Source organism: Pezoporus occidentalis, unplaced genomic scaffold (genome assembly GCF_034315485.1).
Source record: "Pezoporus occidentalis ecotype Australia unplaced genomic scaffold, CSIRO_AGI_Poc_V1 ctg46, whole genome shotgun sequence".
Lineage (NCBI taxonomy): Eukaryota > Metazoa > Chordata > Aves > Psittaciformes > Psittacidae > Pezoporus > Pezoporus occidentalis.
This window is the reverse complement of record NW_026915791.1, coordinates 7,343,019-7,364,116: the sequence shown is the minus strand read 5'-3', so window position 1 is coordinate 7,364,116 and position 21,098 is coordinate 7,343,019. Positions and strand designations below refer to the sequence as shown.

The 21,098-nt window shown below is 46.7% G+C and overlaps 1 protein-coding gene across 8 annotated transcripts in view; it reads right to left on the bottom strand.

The window, feature by feature from the left end:
* SLC39A13 (solute carrier family 39 member 13) overlaps positions 1-21,098 on the bottom strand; it is a 42,826-nt gene that overhangs the window by 5,423 nt on the left and 16,305 nt on the right. For 5 of the 8 annotated variants that reach the window (XM_062635958.1, XM_062635956.1, XM_062635959.1 and 2 more), the window contains 4 exons: positions 8,989-9,288; positions 8,456-8,569; positions 6,805-6,920; positions 5,378-5,530 (listed from right to left, as the gene is read on the bottom strand). In XM_062635958.1, the coding sequence (XP_062491942.1) occupies positions 5,378-5,530; positions 6,805-6,920; positions 8,456-8,569; positions 8,989-9,256 (651 nt within the window). In that variant the 5' untranslated portion in view covers positions 9,257-9,288. Of the gene's footprint in view, positions 1-5,377; positions 5,531-6,804; positions 6,921-8,455; positions 8,570-8,988; positions 9,289-10,418; positions 12,066-15,532; positions 15,617-21,098 lie in introns of those variants that run through there. The other 3 variants (XM_062635961.1, XM_062635957.1, XM_062635962.1) reach the window with 3 other exon arrangements.

Sequence of the window (21,098 nt, the reverse complement as noted above, 5' to 3'; positions counted from 1 at the left end):
AGCTATGTCAGTGCTCAAGTATAAATTCAGTATTATGTTCATTTTGACAGTAAGCTAAGTTTTAGGGTAGGCAAGTATTGTCTGAGATGAGGATAATCATCTTATGCACATGACAGAGCTCTAGAAACAGAGACAGGAATGTGAGGAAAGCCAAAATACAAGAATGTGCCTGATTCCAAGTTGAAAACCTTGTGGGTAACCCTGACTAATTTACACAGGTGACTGGCTTCAGGTATGACCTGACCTTGCTTTCTAGTCACGTATCTGTTAAATACCTCCACTTTAAAAAGCTGGCAAGAACAATTCAACAGAACAAATGCTGCTGAAATGGCTTTTTATAACTAAACAAATCTTCAAACAACGTTCTAAAAAAGCTTGTGCTTGTGGGTTTGCTTTACCCTTAACAAAGAATAAAAAGAGAAGACAGTGATGACAGTCACCAAAAAAACACCTACTAGAGGGCTGGACAGCATGTCTCTGCATTTGCATACAAACACATTCTTAAAATTGTAAGTATAAAGCAGTTGCCATCCTCACAAGGCCGTCCCCATGTTGAGACTTCCCTATCATGCTATGGTCATCTCCAGAGAAATTCTGAGTGTTTGACCTGAAGTGATTTTCTGAGTGATTTGATCTGAAGCTCTTCTGCTCACAGGTTTCTGGGCCCTTTTTCCCCATCAGGTCTAACAAAAACTACTCTGTGTGGGTCCTGAGACACTGCAGTTTGAATTGTTATCAAATCAGGTGTTGGCCCATACATCAGACTCTCTCTGCACTGCAAGAACGAAGCTGGCATATACTAACTCCAGTTACATGGCAGCATCCAGTGAGTGGAGAGACTGTCTAGAAACTGTGTTATTGACCTCTTATTTCACCATAGCACGAGATGCCGAAGTTCAGCCAGGAAAAAACACAAGTGCCGATAGGTTTCATGAGCCCCTTCTGGTCTTCTGCTCCTCCTTGTCTCTATCAAACTCTGCTTGGGGCATCTTTTCTTCCTGCCATATGGGGCTTTCTGTCAAGTCTTTCTCTCCAACACGACACTTTTCTGCAGGGCACTTGTACTGCAGGATCTCAGGACAACTTTAGAAGCTGTAAACTTCACAAAACTGCATTGACAACTAAACTGATGACCAAATATGAAAACAAAGAACTAAGCAAAGAAGCCTACCTGCAAATCATGTTAAGTAAATAATGTAAGTAACGTCTCCACAATGGATGCTGAAGTTCCCTGCATGCTTTGGTAAGAAAGGGAACACAAAGGGATGCATGCAGGCAGACTCATAAACACAGCAGCTTTACTTCTCCCTCCTCATTTTAGTCAAATACGACTGTAATATTCCTGCTTCTCATGTTGCGAATTTATGTGATTGCTTTTTCCCCATAAGCTAGTAATAATTATTCACAGAAGTTTTACACAAAAATCTTTTCCCATACCACTGTCGAGGGAAAAAATAGACCTCATGATTAAAACATGATGACTTTTTTTTTTGTCAGTGGCTTGGGCAAAAGCTGTCACTGAAAGAAGCAAAGCCTTGGAGAGCTCAGAAATAAATTGGGTTGATGTGACAGTTATGAGTCTCTGACATTTACATTCTGTGAATCCCTAATAGGATGTTCTCATTGCTCATAAAGAGCACAGCCAGATGAAGTGTTTATGTTCATGCTTCAGAATTAATGTCACTGTGCAATAAAACACACTTCTACAAACCAGCAAGGACCTCATGTGCCATAGGAAAAAAGAAAGAATATGCAATGCAGAAGTACTGTACAATATTCTTACTTGCTAAGGGAATGAAGGCTGCAATGCAGGGCAGAACTGATCTATGTTTGGGTGCAAAGGAAGCCTCCCACCTGCAGTTTTCAAGCTAGGACAAATTATTACAGCAGCAGCCGTAGAGCAGAAGATCTAATATAAATGGACAAAGGACGGCCAACAGCTTACTAGTCATTAAGCCCTGAAAGGCAACTATTTTTGTTTAAATATTATATTGCCTTTTTTGTTTCCTGAACACAAAAAAGGGGATTACAGAGCAAACAGCAGAAACCAAGAAGCCTGGCGTGCCACAGCTTCTGTCTTTTATTTGTAAGCACCTACTTTGCTCACTTCCAGCAATGCTGTTCCCTGTCTGTCCCTTCCCCACCCTGCACTGCGTGAGAGTTACTTCCCCAAACCACAGGGGCAGTGAGACCTACCTGCTGCTCTGCCAACCAGCGGGACCTACCAAGCAGCACCTAAGTTCTGCCCCAGTCTGTCAGTAGGACATTAGTTTGCATTCCTCCTCTACCACCATGCTGATTTTTATGGAGCTTGCAGGAATTTGATTACCCTCAAGACTTCTCTCCTCTCTTGAACTCGAGCAAAATTAATTATGGGTTCAAAAGTTATTGAAAATGAAGGGCAGAACAGATGGACAGACAGATGGAATGACTGCTTATGTTGTTGCCTAAGGAAACGGGCTAACAACGGAGGAAGATCTCGGTGGTTTTGGTAATTTCCGCCCTGCCAGAAAGGCTATTAAAATATTGAGGTGATATGCTCTGAAAGCACAAAGTTAAAACTGCATGTTAACTCGTTGGTTTCTGTTTCATGCACATTGACAAGAGCCAATAGACTGAGAAGGGCTCTCCATGGTTATCTAGACCTTCTACATAACATAGCTGAAAGAATCTCATTCAATTTATGCACGAAGCCCATCGTTTCTTAAGCTATAGCATACTTTGTAGGAAGTGGCTTAAATCACAGCTTAATGTCCACAAGCAACAAAGAATCTACTATGTCTCTAAAGTAAGCTGGTCCACAGGGAAGTTACCCTCAGTTACAGTTGTCTTTGATTTCTAGTCTGCTACTGTTTGGTATAGCTTTAACTACTGAAATTTAGTCATACCTCTTACATGGGTGTTAGTATCCTTTAAGTCAGCCCTGATCTGTTACATTTTCAGAGCTAAAGTCTAAAGAAAGCCACTTCTTATCACATACAGCAAACCTAAAATAATTATTTCAGCTCCTTCCTGACCCCTTTAGTAGTATTTTGGATATTGTGAATAACACTACTGGAAAAAGACAGATAGCTGTTTCATTACTGCTATACAGAAAGAGGAACACTTGCCTCTTCTCTTAGATACTATTTCCTACTCACCCATCCTCCTGGTTATAGCATCATAATGGAAGAATGTGTTCAAACAGTTTCCTACTGTGATTCTCATACCTTTTTCCAAGGCATTGACTTGCTAGAAACTGTCCCTCTCTTGTAAGTATGATCTGCATTCTTTCTAATCTATTCCTTAATATTTGCATGGATCAAAACATGCTAAAAATCCAGCTCTTTTGATGAGTTACTCTGTTTAGCCAATATCACTGACCTCATGCAGCCACAATGTGCCACTGATGTAGCAAGGGTTTTATAAACAATCACTTAGAAGAATCATAAACCATCAGTAAACAAATGTAAGGGAGGCTGCATTAATCCAGTCTTTGATATTACACAATCACTGATTTTTAATGGAGCTAATATTAGCAAAGTTGATTTCATGCAGTACTAGTTTTATTAGAATGTGGGAGAAAGTTATGTTTTCTATTCATTTCTCAGCATCATTACCTTCATCAAACAATCTCACAACTGAATAAAAGGCAGGGAAAAAATGTTTGGTTGACAAGAATTTATCTTCCATAAAATCTTACCAATCAATATTAATTTCATTATATTTTTAAAATGAGGACCAATCCCTGAGCAATTGTATCCCCCATCAGTGTTTCCTTCTACTTGCAATCACTGGTAAACTAATCAACCTCCAAGTCTCTGGTTCCTTATATAGACCTTTCTAAAATCATGGCACGGTGTTTCATAACTCAGTAATACTGGTTTCTCTTTCTCTATCACCTCTAGAACACAGCACCCTGCAGCCTGTGCAGTGTCTGTATAGGTTATATGAATGCGACAGACTCAAAGATTCCCGGTGATCTCAGCGTATCTTCCACATCGTGTAGTTATGAAGAGCTATGAAGTTACAGCAAAATAGATTTAAAATAGAAAGACTGAAGAGCCTCTGACCGACCACATATCCAGGTCTGGGCTAGTTCATGCAACCACACTTTCTGTTCATAGTCACTCTCCTTCCATCCTGCACATTTTTAATGGGCTTTCCAACTCAAATTATAGGCCCTACTTCACCAAAGCAGTCATTTATTCTCTCGCTTGTAATGTTCACCCAGACAAGGGTTTCCACAGTGCAAAGGTAGTACCATAAAACTGAAAGCAAAACCAAGCTAAAGGTTAGCCCAATGGCACAGTACTCATTTTGAAGAGTACTCATTTATGAAGACAGGCTGAGGAAGTTGGGGCTGTTCAGCCTGGAGAAGAGAAGGCTGCGTGGAGACCTCATAGCAGCCTTCCAGTATCTGAAGGGGGCCTATAGGGATGCTGGAGAGGGACTCTTCATTAGAGACTGTAGTGATAGGACAAGGGGTAACGGGTTAAAACTTAAACAGGGGAAGTTTAGGTTGGATATAAGGAGGAAATTCTTTCTTGTTAGGGTGGTGAGGCACTGGAATGGGTTGCCCAGGGAGGTTATGAATGCTCCATCCCTGGCAGTGTTCAAGACCAGGTTGGATGAGGCCTTGGGTGATATGATTTAGTGTAAGGTGTCCCTGCCCATGGCAGGGGGGGTGGAACTAGATCTTAAGGTCCTTTCCAACCCTAACAATTCTATGATTCTATGATTTTCCCTTCTCCACCTGCTAAGCTGATGCAAGAAGTTAAGTTAGGAGAGAAATAAACCTAGGGAGAGGAAGGGAAGCACTAACTCTTTGCCAGTGACATTCAGTGCAAAGGAATTGATGGGAAATAAAGATTTGGAAGCAGAAGTGGACAAGAAGCTTTTTCTGACTGCAAATAAACTGGTAAGAGAAACAGAACTTCTAAGTTTTACAGTGGATAGCTTCAACTGTCAAAATGCTTCCAAAAGGTGCCTTAAAAGGAAACGTGCAGCTCACAATTGGTACAATGGAGGCAAGAGAGAAATCACAGCACAAAAAATTAAGCAAATAAAGGATATAATGACTGTAAGACATAGAGTAACCAAATATGAAAGTACTGTACTTTGGGCTCAGGATTCAGCCAAAACACACAGTATCAGACGTATGCCTTCACAAGAGGGATTTACCTCTTTGGCATAAACTGCAGTGCAGATTTCTCCCAAATCCTCCATTTCCTTCCTGCTATGACCCACACAGACACTTTGACAGCAAGTTAAGCACAACTCACTCAAGCGCGGAATTCCTCACTCAAGCACAGGTTTTTTCCACAGACAGCTCCTGAATTTTAAAACAGGTGCCCCAATAACATAAGATGTGAAGGTGAGTTTGTGGGTCCCTTACCTTGATTCTGTTGTCTGTTGGACAGGACCAGCGAGAAGAGCCATTACACTGAGCTAAATCTGTTCCTGCTCTTTGGGACTGGCCTGCCACCTTTGGCACTGCATAGCCACTTCCATTTGGAATCTTTCCAGTTGGTGCTTTGGAATCACAGACCTGAATCAGGGGAAAACAAGTTGTCACTCCCTTTTTGTCAGTGACAAATAAGCAGGACTCAGGGTCAGAAATCCAATCTTCACCCTTAAGCCTTTTGTCCTTCCAATGCAAATCAGCAGCTTTGGCACTCTACGTTAATAACAACTGTCAGAAACGAGACAGATTTCAGAGCGCATTGTGACACCTGCACTGTGAGGCAAGAATAAAGACTTCCCAATCACACAGAGAAGGAAAGTAGAAAGAGAAGAGGAACTGGAATCACATCCCCTTGGCATAAGGCAGGTTCCTTTGGAAAGATGAGGGACTGAGCCTGACTCTTCTGCTGGAAGCTGCTGCCCAGAGAAATACACCTCCACCTGGGCAGGGGATGGAGCAAAAAGAGTTTTGGTCTCCCCAGTGTATCAGAGTAACTAAGTCAAGAGAATTACTCTATAGCTGGGATTTGTCAGCTTCCAAATAACAAAATGTTCCCTTCAGACATCAGTCTCTCTGTAAATGAAAAGATTAAGTTCCTTTCAGATATTAAAGTCTCATGTCAAGTCAAAGCAACGCCTAATTGCTCTTATGCAGTGACTGACCTGCAGTCTCACCTCTCAAAAGTCACGGCACAGGAAGGACTGAACAGTCGCAGGAGCTGCTGTTAGGTGTTGTGCAGATGTCTGAGGACTGACTGTTCTCTCCCTCTGACACCTCTGCCTATACTGCCCCTTTGCAGCTGGGTGACCTTCCTCTGAACCATTACTTACTATTACCTGGCCAACCATAAACATGTTTTACCTACACAAATGCCTGGTCCAGGCCATGCCCAATACGGGCCATACCCATACTCATGGCAGTGAGGAAGGCTTCCAGAGAAGGCTGGTCTTTGTCCCGACTGAGGACCCAGAAGGTGAATGAGTCACGATGGCTCAGTGGAACATGCATCAGCAAGCTGTCATCCCTCAAACCTTGGCTGAGCAACAGTCTCATCTGCAAAGCGCTCCAGCTCCCAGTCCACATAACAAGGGAGCTCTCTTTCACACATACCACATCAAGAACAAAACCAGCCCTGAAGTGAGAAATCTCAGCTAAAACCACAAAACCAAAGCCCAGAGATAAACCCCCTTCTTCTAAAGCCCAGTGTCAAAAAAAGTGGCAAAAAGCAACCAAAGGGCATTGACAAGATACTCACAGCTCCAGAATCATTTGCTGTGCCTGTCAGATAGGGCAGATGAGGTGTTTAGTACAGTGCTCCAAACACAGCAGCACTCCCTCCCCTCCGGCTGCAAACTTACCACACCAGGGCACTCCTCTTCTTCCTCTAGAAAGATCTTCTCTAGCACCAGGAAGGTCAGGAAACCAATGATCACCCAGAGACCCAGTAGTTTCTGCTGCTGAAAGCTCTGCTCTTCTGCAGGACAAGAGAGAAATCTTCATGACACTATCAAGTGCACAGCATCTCCCACGTGTGAGCCCATCCTGCCCCAGACAGTTTAACCAGCACTTCCAAGACATAAACAACAATGGAAAGACCTCCTGTGAGGAATAATGAGCCAACGTATCTCAAAGCAAATTAGTTTAACTTGCTCATTCTTGACCTAATAGATATCCTCATCTTGGAAACAGAGCGAGAGCCCCCTTTTGCTTCAATTGTGCAATCCAGAGCATTGCCTGACAACACTGGGAATTTCACTGAGCTCCAGAGGCAAGTGAAGGTTACATCAACAAAAATCCTGCAGCTGCAGCTATTGAACAGCAAGCCTTGACATGAAATCTGCCATTAGTGGAGCTCCAGACCCACCTTCCCCTTTCTGCCACACCTGCACAAGTTATGAAGCCCAAAGCTATAAACTTTCGTTTCAATTACAGCCAAGCTTGTGAGATAATCACCCATTCAGCCTGGCTGCAGACATGGAGACTGCACGGCAGTGGAAGAACAGAACGACTCTGTAATGGGGCTTACATGGGTCAAGGAAACCTTTATGCTTCGGGACAGCCTGGCAGAAGCAAACAAGCTAGAGCAGAAAAACAGAGTAATTTGGGAGCCACTGTAGAAAGGGGGGAAAAAAGCACAGCAAGTTCTGCTGGCAGTGCTAGAGCAGAGGAAGAAAAGGACCAAAGGCCCAGCAGATTTGAAATCCCAGGACACAGGAGCAAGGAAGCCTGGGAAACCCGGCGTATCCTCATCCCCTCTCTCATGTTCTCAGTGGGGAAATGATTCCTCAGTGTCTCAACAGCTGGGATGCAGCAGCACTTGCCTTCTATGCCATTGGTTTGCTGAAGCGGACAGATACAATCATTACAGGTTTCAACAATCCTTCTGACGGGTGAAGGAGATACACAGACACCACAAGCTATGTCCCAGCCCAAACAGTGTTCAGCTCATTGGCAGACAGAGGTTTCCATCACCTGCATTTCCTTTTTTCTGCATTTCCATTTTCCTTTTTACCATGGTTTTGTAGACTATTTTCCATGAATTCTCCTCGAGCAAAGACTGGGAGGGCAACACATTTGGGCTTCCATAGATGGAAATATCCAGTGGAGAGGCCCCAGTTAGTTCCAAGAAACAGGCTCCAGAAGCAACACTGTTATAGGGACAGATTTATAGACAAGATGGACCTGATGGGGCAGAAACTTGGGTGCACGTGTTCATGTACCAGACCACTCACACATTTATAACTTCCCATCAGGTTAAAGAAGCATCCCCTTTCTTTACAGAAAGGACCAAGGAAAACCAACAGAGATTTACAGGTGTCTAAAACAAGATAGGAAAAGTTGACAGACAAGAAATCCATCTCAAGGACAGAAACAAAAAGAAACCGTGGCCAATCTCAGAATCTTCAGAGGACTGCAGAGTACAAAGATGAAGTATCACACGTGTTTTCAAGATGGAATGTAGCAGTAGGCATAGCACAGACTGCTTCTAGGCACATAAAGCTTTCATACCTGTCGTTGTACTGCACGTGTAGGCCCAGGCTTCAGGAAGCAGGTGCAGAAACACATTCCCCAATAGCCCACCAATTGCAAAACTCAGCAACTGCTTCAAACGGTGTGATCCAGCTAAAAAAAAACCCAAACCAAACACTGATCACAACTCAGCAGGAGCCAAAACATCTCCAGCTGAGATTTTGCACAGAGGGACCTATATTAGAAGCATCTGCAAAGCAAGCTTTCAAAGGAGAGAGCACGGAACAAACAGCTGGAGTCCCTGCACCACTTGGCTAGGACATCAGTGAGTGGGAGGTTCTGGACCAAGCAGGGTGCAAAACAAACAATACCCTTTGTACAAGCTTCGTCCTGGGCTTGCATTTGTCCAAGGACTCCCTATCAAATTTGTAGGTATGGACTAAAGCATCAGAAAAGGACTGTCTGTTTTAGAGGACAGTATTTCTGTGACAAGGTCCTGTTCATCACCGTGTCATTTAGTAACAACCCAGGACTTGTGGCTTCAGAAAGGCTAAGGCGTGTAGCAGGCTTACCTTCTGACCGCAGAGCAGCTCCTGTCTCAAACGGGATCACCAGCAAGGGGAAGACCCCACTCAGCCCCACCATGAACGAACCGATGAGGGAACAGATCCAGGCATCCAGGCGCTCGACGCTGAAAAGGTTCCCCAAGGATGGTGTCTCCTTCTCACACAGAGGACCAGAACTTGCAGCAGCATGACCTGCCGGGATCTGCTGAGCTTCACAGGCCACGATCAGGAACAAGGAGAGCGTCCCGTCAAGCAGAAGCTTTTGCTTTGTCATAGCTAAGAGGTCTCAGCCGGGCTGGCCAATCTCTAAAGAGAGCAGAAGAGAGCAGTCCTGACAGAGTCCTGGAGATTCCCTCCCAGCATCCCAGAGGAAAGGCCTTGGTCACACCATCCCCTCCCTCAGCATCCTAGCACAGGTAACAAACATCTGAAACTCTTCCTGATTTCAACACAGCACTAAAGAACAGAGAGGCTGCTTAGGTGTATGAAACTGCACACGAAACATCTTTTAAGTCTGGCTTTCAGCATCTCCCCTCAGTGAGCTGGAATAAGGACTTCCTTATGTGTCCTGAGGCTTCAGTGAAAGGTATTGTCCAGAGATGCTACCCAGGTAAATCTTCTCTTTGCCACGGAACAGCATCCATGTAACAAATGAGGATGCAAGACAGGCAACCTAACAGAGGTCTGTGAAAGCACGAGTGGTGTAAAGATGGTGAACAGGGGTCAGTTATTCACCATCTCTTCAGATGTTCAGTACTACCAGCCACCACGTGAAGCCAGTGAGGCTTCAAACAAATGTGACCCTTCATCAGCACGTAGCTTGTGTGGTAGCTTCTCCAATGTGGAAAATTTTACATGGGTTACACAGAAACAGGACAAGTACTAAAGACAAATCTCTTGATTGCTTACGGTTAGACAGCTCACATCAGACCCAGGAAATACCCTTATCTGAAAGGAGCTGCATGAGTAGCTGGAAAATATCATATATACTTGTCCTATCTTTATTCTTTTGTGGAAGGGCATGGGTTAGATGGTCTCTTAGTCAAGACCAGCACAGCTGTTACTAAGAACTCTTCAGTCACAAGAAAACTGGAGAGAAGTGGGCATGTTAGAAGAGGTAAATAAGGATAATTACACTCTCACAGGCAATCAGGAAGGAAAAGCAAATGATGCAAAGGCTGAAATGCAAACACTCCTTCAGTCTCCAGAAGAAAGAATGAAATGTGACAAGCAAGATTAATTTGGAAATGGGAGAAAAGAGCAGGTTAGAAAAGAATGGCTTAAAAATGTTCACAGAACAGCTTTAGATTGAGAGGGAATAATGGCATTCACCTGAAGGCATGTAAGAAACCAGTCAAAGTAATCTCTGAAGCGTTAGTGACCATCTTTGAATAGGGAAGGCTACAGGAGGCTGGAGAGCATCATGCCTCACCTACCTTTATAAAAAGAAAAAAAAAGGTGGCAGAAGACTTAAGAAGTTACAGACCAGTAACTTCAATCCTCTGACAGACTCTTGATCAAGTTAAATGATCAGTTTGTAGTTACCTATAAGATAAGAAAGTAATAAAGATAGCAAAGCATTAAGTAACAGCCAGACAGAAAGGGGGCTGACACTATCAGGACAAAATTCAAGGTGCTGGAACCAACCTAAGGGCTCACTGCAGCCCAAAAGGGCAGCATTGCCCCTTGTCCCCCACTCCCTCATGAAGCATCAAAGCATCCCCTCCCCATGCTCACACCTGGCTCCATGAGCACAACAAACTAGCAGGAAAAAACTATGTATTTTTAAAGGCTTCAACTTTTCCCAGTTTCAGTCCCTGAACTAAATCACTGCAGGAGGAAGGCCCAGCTGCAGTGAGTAATCAAATATTAAAGGACAGGTCCCTGTGGCTCCTGTGGAGGAGAACAACGAGCTTCAAGCACAGTGAGCAGAGACATCAGGAGCAGGGAGGATGCAAGAAGGAACCACATTTGGTGGCAAGATAATGTCTGATCAAGTGCAAACTCTACTGACCCATACAAACCTCATCACTTTTCTTAAGTGTTACTATTTCACAAGGAAAAAATACTCTTAACATAGCAAGTTCATGGGTTTGTAGCATCTTGTTGCAGTGCTTTGATGTGGCTGCAGGAAACCAACTACCTATAGCATACCATGAAACAAGCTCAGCAAAGATCATACAGTACAGTATACTAAGTGAGAGAAAAAACAGGAACACCAATGTGCCACCAAAAAATGCACACATGCATTACACTGATTCAGAAATTAATTCCAAGGCAGTACAGCAGGCAAATGACATCCTGGAACATGTTATTGGCTCTGCATTGTAGGTGTGACGCAGAAGCAGTGATTCCATTCCACTCCACAGAGGTGAGACTTCAGCCAACAGCCTTTACCCACCCTCACTTACTCCTCTTTATAAAATAGATGAAAAAGATCAGAGACACTGCAGTGGAAAGAAAAAATCCAAGTGTAAAAAGCATGACCTGGGAAAAACAACTGAAGGACCTGGGTATGTTTAGTCTTAAAAAGATAACACTGAAGAGAACAGAATGGTCTGCATACAATAGAAATCACAAGAAAGGGGGAAAGTGCTCAACTCTTCCACGTTGTAGCATCAGCTCAAATAGTAAACGAGGTTCAGCCTGGATATGAAGAAACAAATTTACATGGTGCCAAAGTGGTGATACACTGAAACAGATTATCTGTGATGCAGAACTTCCAGCACCCGGATGGATTTTGTTCCTTCTTTTGAGGAAAAGAGTAAATACCTGATGCAGATGCTATTTCATTGCAAAGACTAAATCCCTTCCTGAAGTCCCTCCAGCCCTACACCTATAATTTGATGTAGACTGGTGGGATCCTTGTTCCACTGGCAGGACCCTAGGAAAGGAGGCAGGTTTTCAGCTGTCAAGCACTATCAGTACAACCACTCCAGGCTCTGAGCACTGATAATGACTATGAGGAGAGCCCAATGGGTCAGAGATGCTGCCCTGTGCCCAGCGTCACCCTATGAATGTACCTGGGAAGCTGCCAGGCCCTCTCACTCCCCTTACAGGGATGCAGGCTACCCCCAAAGCTACACAGACACACACAACTGTGGTAATAACTATGCCATAGAATCCTGCACTGGAAGCTCTTAAAATGTTACCTGTCCCCTACCATGGTACCTAATGGGTAGTTCTGTCCCAAGTACCAATGCAAGCTGAAGCTGTCAGCCACACAGGCATCTGTACAGGGAGGTGATGGGACTCTTCAAGCACATTACACCAGCCACAGCCTTCTCTCTGCTTACTCGCTGCTGCATAACAACCTGCAATTAGAGAATTTCCTGCTTTAAAAAAAGACAGGCACCCCTTCCAACTCCAGAGCAGGCCTGATGGACACCCTCTTCCTTTATGACTGTTTTAGACCTGGAAAATGACTGAGGACAGCTTCTTTGTAAGGAACAGAGAGAAAAGGATATTTAAAAATCAGGATTTATACAACCATGCCTGTGAAGAGGCAACAAACACACGCAGCAAAAGGACTGCTCTCTGCAGCTTGGCAATGATGGGAAGTGGCACAAACTGGCCTCTTCCACAACCCTGTTGTCACAGCTTTTGAGACTCAGTCTGGAAAAGTAATCACTGCAATTGACTCAACAAGTCTGTTCCTTTCATCTCCTTCTCCACCCCCAGCCCACAGCTGCCCCAGGGGACACCTGAAAGGGTCTTTAAGACCAAAATCCTGGAGAGAGAGGCAGTAGCACACAGGACAAGGGGCAAGCCCAGGGCTTCAAAACCAGGCTGCATACCTGGATCATGTCCTTCTCCCAGCAGTGAAACAGACCAGATTCCTCCAAAAAGGGGCAATAAATGAGCATAAAGGGGTAGAAAAACAATTCCCCCTATCACATTTGTGTTGGTCAACCTTCTGTGGCCCACAGGTCTGTCTTCTCCTGTTATTCAAGGGAAAACCAGTACATTTCTTGACACCTGTGATGCCTGACTGTCATTACCTCATGGCTCAAGAACATTCTCATATCTCATGTAATAAATTCCTGATACTCATAAAACATCTACAAGGAACTGGGGGCATCACCCATGACACACTGATCTGATCTTTACACCCAGCTAATTATTTAGAGCATTATCCCAGCATTTGCTTTTTTCCTAATATATCGTAATCACTTGCTCAACAAAATGCACTTCTGATCTCTATAGCCCCTTTGCTTCTCTATCACATTAGTACACACTCCTCATGAGATACTAACTTGACCTAACGGTTGTAAAGTCTCTCAATTCAAACCAGCTGCTCCTAAGACAAATATTTAAAAGGAAGAAAAGGAGCAGTTGGGATGTAGTCCTAGGACAAAAAAAGCTCAAGGGAGACAATAATACCCTGCCACTAAAGTGCAGAGGGTGGAAGAAGCCTTTACCTACGCCTGATTTTAGACAACAGCTTCTGGTTTAGGAACTCAGAGAAGGTCTGGAGAAATTTCTAGAGAAAGTACCTGCAGGTTCTCAGAGATGTCTGTGGTCACTGAGGCAGAGACACAGCCAGGTTTATAGAGATACATCCTTCTCAAGAAGAGTATAGGATCTATTTAAGGACATGCACAGGAGAGAAAACAGCCAGTGCATCATTTACTCGTTGGTTTTGACACCACTATTTGGGACCACAGCTCTCAGCCGGGTCAGATCACAAGCCTGGCGCCATTAGGTTAGATTTAGGTTAGACATTAGGAAGAAATCCTTCCCTGTGAGGGTGCTGAGGCACTGGAACAGGGTGCCCAGAGAAGCTGTGGCTGCCCCATCCCTGGCAGTGTTCAAGGTTGGACAAGGCTTGGCGCAACCTCCTCTAGTGGAAGGTGTCCCTGCCCCATGGCAGGGGGTTGGAACTGGATGAGCTTTAAGGTCCCTTCCAACCCAAACCATGCTGTGATTCTATAATTCAGGAGTCAGATCTGCTCAGCTCCTTCGGCAACAGCCTCAGCACTGGAATAACCATGAGGTCTTCCCAGCTCAGGAAAAACAAACAAATGAGATCTGCCATTTACACGCTCCTGTGTAGGGGCAGCCTGCACACCAAGGCAGAGGAGCTCCTGTCCTCCTCCCTGGTGGCTCTGTAGCAGGCAGTGCCTGAGAAAGCACGGACGAAGCTCAAAATGCCAAAGGAAAAACCTACTGGAAAAGAGAAAATAAAACACTGACACGACGATTCCTGCAGCCACCCACCTCCTCCCCTCCGAGACACTGCCTTTCCAGACCACACAGCTTCGTCTGTCTCAGCACAATTGCTCATTGCCACACAACGACATTTTAGATGTTGTTGGGGGGGGGAAACATGAAAAAGAAAAGGCTTTTTTACAAGTGTTTTCCCTGGAAGCCTGATTTTACAGTTGCAAAAGAGCACTGCATGGAATGGAAAAAAGTTTATTTTCCAGGGAGGAAGCATAATTTTCAGCCAAAAATTTCTCCACGAGCCACCTCCCCCCATTAGCCCTGTGGAGAGCTTTGTATTCCTCCTGGAAGCCCTGACCTCGGCTGAGGCACACGAGGTCTCCAGCTCCTCCCTGAGCATTCCTCCCTTAATCACTGCCCACCTTTAGGACCGCACTGCTCCGCTGGGACCCTTTCCCTCGTCTCTCTCATCAAAACCACTCTGCAGAGACACTCGACTACTGGAAATCATGCACATCGCAGCGGGCACTGCCAAAGGCTGGAGATGCACAGGATTAAGAACGATGGGGTGTCCAGATCACAACAGAATACAGACCCCGCGCAAACCTAAGAGCTGGCAAGGCAGGCAGTTAAAACGCTGCTCAAACACTGTTCGAAAGTAGTTTGCGAGACAGCGACGCCTTCCCCATCCTTCCCAGCACGACAGAGGAAAGTCTGCGATCGGGCAATGGCGTTCACCCCAGGGCTGGGTGGGATTTCTCCTCCCAACCCATCAACCGCGGCAGCCTGGGGCAGAGGCCCCAGCACACCCGGGCCCGGCTCCGGTCCGCAGGGGGTTAACGGCGGCCCCGCTCCTGTCACTGTTCCGACACCACGGCAGTGCTGAGGCCGTGATTTACCCCGGGCCGCTATTTCAGCCTCCCCCCAAGGCCCAGGTGCGGTCCCAGCGCCGAGACCCCCCCGCGGCTTCCAAAGCAAACACTTCCCAAACTTTCTCCGCTGGGGGGCTGAGCTCCCGGCCCCGGCGCGCCTGCTGCGGAACCCACACGGCAAAGGCGGCTGCACCGGGGGGGAAGACGCCGGTCCCGGAGCCGAAGAGGAGCCGGGAGCGGGCGGCGCGGAGCCCGCGGCTCCCCGCAGGAGCAGCCAGGCCAGGCACCGCGCTTCTCAAACTTGCCCCGCGCTCGGCCGGGCCGAGCCCCACCGTTACGGGACTCTGCTCCCTGCGGGCACCGCTGCCGGCCCTGCTCACCCCGTCCCACCTCAGCCCGGGGCTGAGCTGCGCGGCCAAACCCGGCCCCCACCGTTCCCCCTTCCCCGCCGCAACAGCGGAGCGGAGGGCAGCCCGGTGACCCCCGGCTCCCGCTCCGCCAGCCCCCGTTACCGTGCCCCGGTCCGCCGCTGCCATCCAGCCGCGGCTCGGCGCGGGCCTGCCCCGCCCGGCGGCCCCTCGGCTCCGCCCCCCCCCCCCCCCCCCCCCCCCCCCCCGGCCGGCCACGTCGGTCCCGGCCTCCCCGGCACCAGCGTCGCCGCCCCGGCGGGGACCCGCTGCCGAACGCGCTTCCGGCCACCGCCGCCGGGGGGCGGGCACCGGCCGCGCTTCCTGCCGGACCCCCCCTGCCGCCCGCTGCGCCCCCCAGCGGCCAGGGGAGGGAGGAGCGGCCCGAGCCCCGCGGGGTCCCGGGGCTCCCGGCCCGCAGGAGTCACCTCCGTCACGCTCCGCAGTGAGATCCCCAGCAGGAGCATGCGGACAGCGGGACACAGACGCGCGCTGTGCGATCCCGGCCGTCCAGAACGCGCCTGTTTTCACTTTGCCTTTTTACTGCGATTTTGACTGCCTGGACCTGAATTGTGTGGCAGCCTGCGCTGAGGTTTAGCCTTCAGGTGTTTTTACATAATGGAGCAACTCTTAAAACATACTCGCCTGCTCCTTACAGGTTCAGTACAACCTTCGTGATGACACGTGTGTAACCCCAGAGCTCCACAAGCACCAATATACTGTTAGTGGTGAAAAACATCCACGGTTCTGACAGAGGTTTGCGGAAACCTCGGACTAGGTCAGAGAAGAGCAGAGATTTACTTTACATCCAGGCTGAGCAAGGTTAGAGCTACCTGGTTTCCAGTACAGGCACTTTCCAAAACATACCGAAGGACTTCTTAGTTCCATCTTTTACCATTCTCCCTGCAACACAGAACTTGTTTCTCACTCCAGTTTTCGGAATGAATCCTATTCCCCAGGGAGGCGCTGCTGATGCTGACGCTTTCCTACGGTTTTGCCCTGGCCTCATTACATCATAACAATGTCATGCCCTGGAGCATGGGAATTCAGTCGGCTGCAGTCGCCTGCACTGGTTTAGCTGCTCTTTCTGCACTTGAGTAACAGGAACACAACCCTATCTACGACCACACTGCAAATGCAGCTAAAGAGAAGCTCTGCCTTTCTCACTTGCAAGCAGAACATTTATATAGAAGCTGAATTCCGAAAGGGAACTTTTAAAGAGAAAGTATTTTGTATTTCTGTTCTCAAATTGTAAGGGTCTTGTGTTCCACAGGGTCATACCCTAATTACCACGACTACAACAGGCTCCTCCTCAGGTATACCAAGCCACGCTGAGCATTCCAGACTGGTGCAATCAATGGTGGTTACAGAGTCTCAGAGAAATCAGTGGGAGTTTGCTTCTGACTTCAGTGCTGCAGGGTTTCAAGTTTTATGGCATCCCACCATAAGCCAGCACAAGAAGAACTCATGATGTAATGGGCACTCAGCAGCTCATGTCCCCAGATGGCAGCTGCTAACGCACCAATGGAGCTTTCCCATAGCTGGTGGCTGCACAGTGAATTTGCAGTGGTAGTTGAGAGATCAGTATGGCAAGATCAAGAGTCCAGCAGGATGGATCCATGAGCCAGTAGTTAGATGACTGGAGCCTTCTCCCACAGAGCTGCTTCAGCTTGATTGCCCTCTGGAGGGTTCTGTATTCTTTACTGAATTATTTCCTCAACAGATCAGATTTAAAGGCAGACAGACAAAACCAGACACCACATACCCAGTTTGCTTTGACTTGCAACTGATGTTCTCGCCTCTCTAACATCTTTACTTGGGTATCTCCAGTGCTTACCCTTGCTTACAATCTTTGTGGTGCCTTGGGAGTTTCTTGCCAGAGTAATGGCAACGATGGAACTGAAGCAGCTCCCCAGAAGAAAATGTAAACCCATTAACACATTGTGGTTCAGTGGCACCCATGAAGACAGAGGTGGGTTCAGCCACAAAAGCCCAGAGATACCAGTGAAGTTTGGCACATTTTGGGGTAAATAATTTGTTTACTGATAAAAAATTCACTCAAAATTATCAGCTAAGGAATGACAAATGCTGCAAACAGATTGATTTTGATCTTTAAATTGTTATTAGTATTTTTTAAAGTCCTACCTTGACAAAGTAGCAGCTATTGGCTGCATCTCCTCTCCGAAAAATCTGTTCATAGCATTCAAGCTGAAGACAAAAGGATGGAATGAATGTGAAAGGATGAATGGGAAATGAGTTGTTCTCACTCGCTTGCTGCGCTCTGGAGGTCTCTGGAGTTCGTGGCTCTCAGAGCAGCAGAAGCTGCATTTCTGCAGCGGCACCGCCCGGGGGTGCCCCCCTCTCGCAAAACGCGATGCCCGGGCCCGGAGCTGCTCCCCCGTCTCTGCCGGGGCTGAGCTAAAGCGGGTGGCAGTGGGGAAACGGAACTTCACCAGCGGCAGGAGATACAGATTAACCCGATAGGTTAGATCTGATCTCTCTCACAGCTACTGGACACAAGCAGCTAAACCCACGGGTGACACTACGTGAGAGCTTGGTCTTGCCATCGCAGCTCCTGCTCAGCCTGATGCCTGGGCTCTGTGTGCAGTCAGGGGTGGGGAATGAGAATGGTACGGTTGCACCGGTGGTCGCCTCTCCCCACTGAGGCGAGGTAGGACGGGAACATCCCAAACTCAGGGATGGTGCCAAACCGTCTCCTGGTCACTGTGGAGCTGTGGGAGGCTTTCCCTTAGCCGGGCACAGCCTCAATGGGGTTTAAACCCTGCGTGTCCATGACAGCCTGTCGAACATCTGCTTTGGCGGAAGGGAGGGACCATTGCAAGCAGTCTGGCTCCCAAGCCACTGCAGGGGGAGCTGGACTCTTTCCTAAGAAGACATTTTGGCAGCTGAATTTCCACCATAGAACTTGTTAATAAAGGGATCAAGGTGGCTTATGGAATGGAATGGGATGGAATGGAATGGAAGTAAAATCATGCTTCCTCACACCTAATAGTGCTCTCTGCACTCCATCTCCAGGACATTCTTCAACATATTTCTTCTTGTTGTGCGGTCAGAAGCTTGCTTCTGAAAAAGGGATGGGACATGAATTGTGCCCTAAAAGTGCACTAACTCCAAAGGGAAGGTACCAGAGCAAACTCTCTGGAGAGAGCACATATAAACATCCCTGGAGGGCCCACATATGTAAGAGTAAATGTTAAGCACTGACAGGTAGAACACTGGCAAGCAGAGAAATAGGGGCAGGCAGAATGTGGATAGGATGGGAAGGTTTAAAAAAGTTCTTCCCAGTAAAGGTGGAAGAGATGTCCAGGGTTACTGGGGAGATCCTCAGAAGTTCAACTGGCCTTGACCTCAAACAACCTGATCTAATTGTGAAACTCTGAGCAGGAGAATGGACTAAGTGCCCCCAGGAGGTCCTTTCCAGCTTAATGTTTTCTATGAGCCCAGGATTCAGAAATAAACAGTACCAAGGGGTATCAAGTGAAACAGAGCGAGACCCCTCCAAGTGTTTGAAAGGAGCTACCCCAGCAGTAGGCACTTTTGCCTGCTGTGTGGTGGGAGCCGAATGCAGTAATGGTACTGCCTGGAAGTCCTGCTCTGACTCATCCCAGGACGCATTTCTGCAAGGCAAGGCAGAAAAGGAGAAGTGACTGCTGAGCCCTGAATGGGGGGGAGGGGAGCTGGCCCCATGGATGCTCAGAACAGGGAATTTTAGTCTTACTCATCATATTATTTTTATATTTGGGTTTTCAGATGTAAACCTCAGTGTTTCTGTCAGCATATTAACTCTGTGTGCACCACAAGTTTGTCTGCTAAGCCCCAGTGACTCCTTTATCCCTGCCTCCATGCACAACTTCCAGCTGTGAGCTTGGTCTGGCCCACTGCACTTCACCAGTGTTTGCAAGGAATAAATGGATTGTTTGGCGAGTGCTACTTAATCTGGGCAGATTTCAGTGTCATGTTGGAGAAAGAAGATGGGCCTGGTTTGGGAAAGACACAGCCAGAGAGTAGGTATGGGCAGGTGAGTGAAATGTGGCAGATGAGCCATACAGGATATAGAGAAGTTAGAACTCAGATTCATCCTGAAGAGCTGCTCTGCCTAATCTTACCAAATGTAAGCAGGAAAAGGAAGGGAAATCTATATGACTGTGTGCACAAGTAGTGCTAAAGGTCTAGGAGAATCTAAATCTCTAGCATGGGTTTGTTCTTTGCTGAGGTTTCAGACATAAACAATGAGGCCACAGTATTACCCAGAAAGCTGGGTATAAGTATTAGTGATGTGTTTGATATATGGTCTTTATCTTGTATCTAAATGTAGTTAATACTGGGTTCTGACCATGAAAGAGGGTTTTCTTATGTTCTTTAGTGCTCAGTAATGAAACCCCTGGCTTCTGTAACCTAACACATCTTCTTCATGTCTCCAGGGTACAGCCCAAACAATGGTTCCTGCCCTTCAGTTGTCAGAAGACAGGCTGCAGTTCAGTATGGATGTTTTGATGTCAGTGTTGCAGACATACAAATACTTTATAACCCACATTCACACTTTCATTCTCTGCACAGAGTGAGATCTACATCTGTCCCTCCTGAGATCATGTTCTGAACGCTGGTGCCAAGATTCACACTCTCGGCTACTGCAAGTAGTGAGACCTGTGCTGCCACTCACCCTTGAGTGCTGCAAGCTCCAGACTGCACAGTGCTGCAGACACTGGAAGTAGAGTAGCCATCACTTGGCAGAGATGTAATATTAGTGTTTACACTCTAAGGCATGGTGTGCAGAAAGGGTTAAATAGAAGGGGTTAATGGAGTGCAAAACAATCTCCAAAACAGTAATACTGTGATTCAGAACAATGTCCCCCTCAAGCCAGCAAAGACAGAATTTAAGTTCTCCATCTTCTTAAAAGCAGGAGGATCCATTATTCATATTCACCACTCAAATTCTCAGTCCAGGTATTACAGCCTTGTCTAGTTTTCTTCTTATAAGAAGACCACAGCAGTGTAGAGGTCAGCAGTTTACAGTCTCCTTCCAGATCCGATGAATCTGTGCAGTCTCCGTTTGGGTAAAATACAAAGCTATTCAGTAGGTTGGTACAAACAGTTCTGTAAGAAGACTCGGGAGAACATCTTCTGTTCTGTTTCAGTCTGACATTCTGGAATGCTGTCTCAAAGACGGAAGAAATCTATGAGATCAGGGTTTTTCCACTTCTGTTTGTCTAAGGTGACAGAAGTTGTATACAGCTGGCACTAAAAAAAGTGCAATTGATAGCAAAGTTCATCAGAGGTACTTCAAAGTAGGTGGGGGAAGCCCTTTTTTTTTCTTTTCTAGTTGACAAAGCAGCCCAGGACTGGAGCAATAGTGGGAGTGCCACAGGCAACACTGAAACCGAGTGGCAGACATTATTATGGGGGAGGAATCAGAACAAGAATAGCAAAGAGAATGGCCACTGAAGCTCAATTAACATTCACTGTTAGCAGTAATCCCAGTTGTTGGTTAAATAGAACAATTCACACGCAACACCCAAGATGAGCAATCCAGCACATAGCAATGGTTTCCTGGTGCTATGATCAATGATGAAAAGGTGCAGGCAGAAGTAAATTTAGTAGAGACATCAAGAGGACTGATTAGAAGAAAGAAAGATGCAGCCTGGGGCAAGAA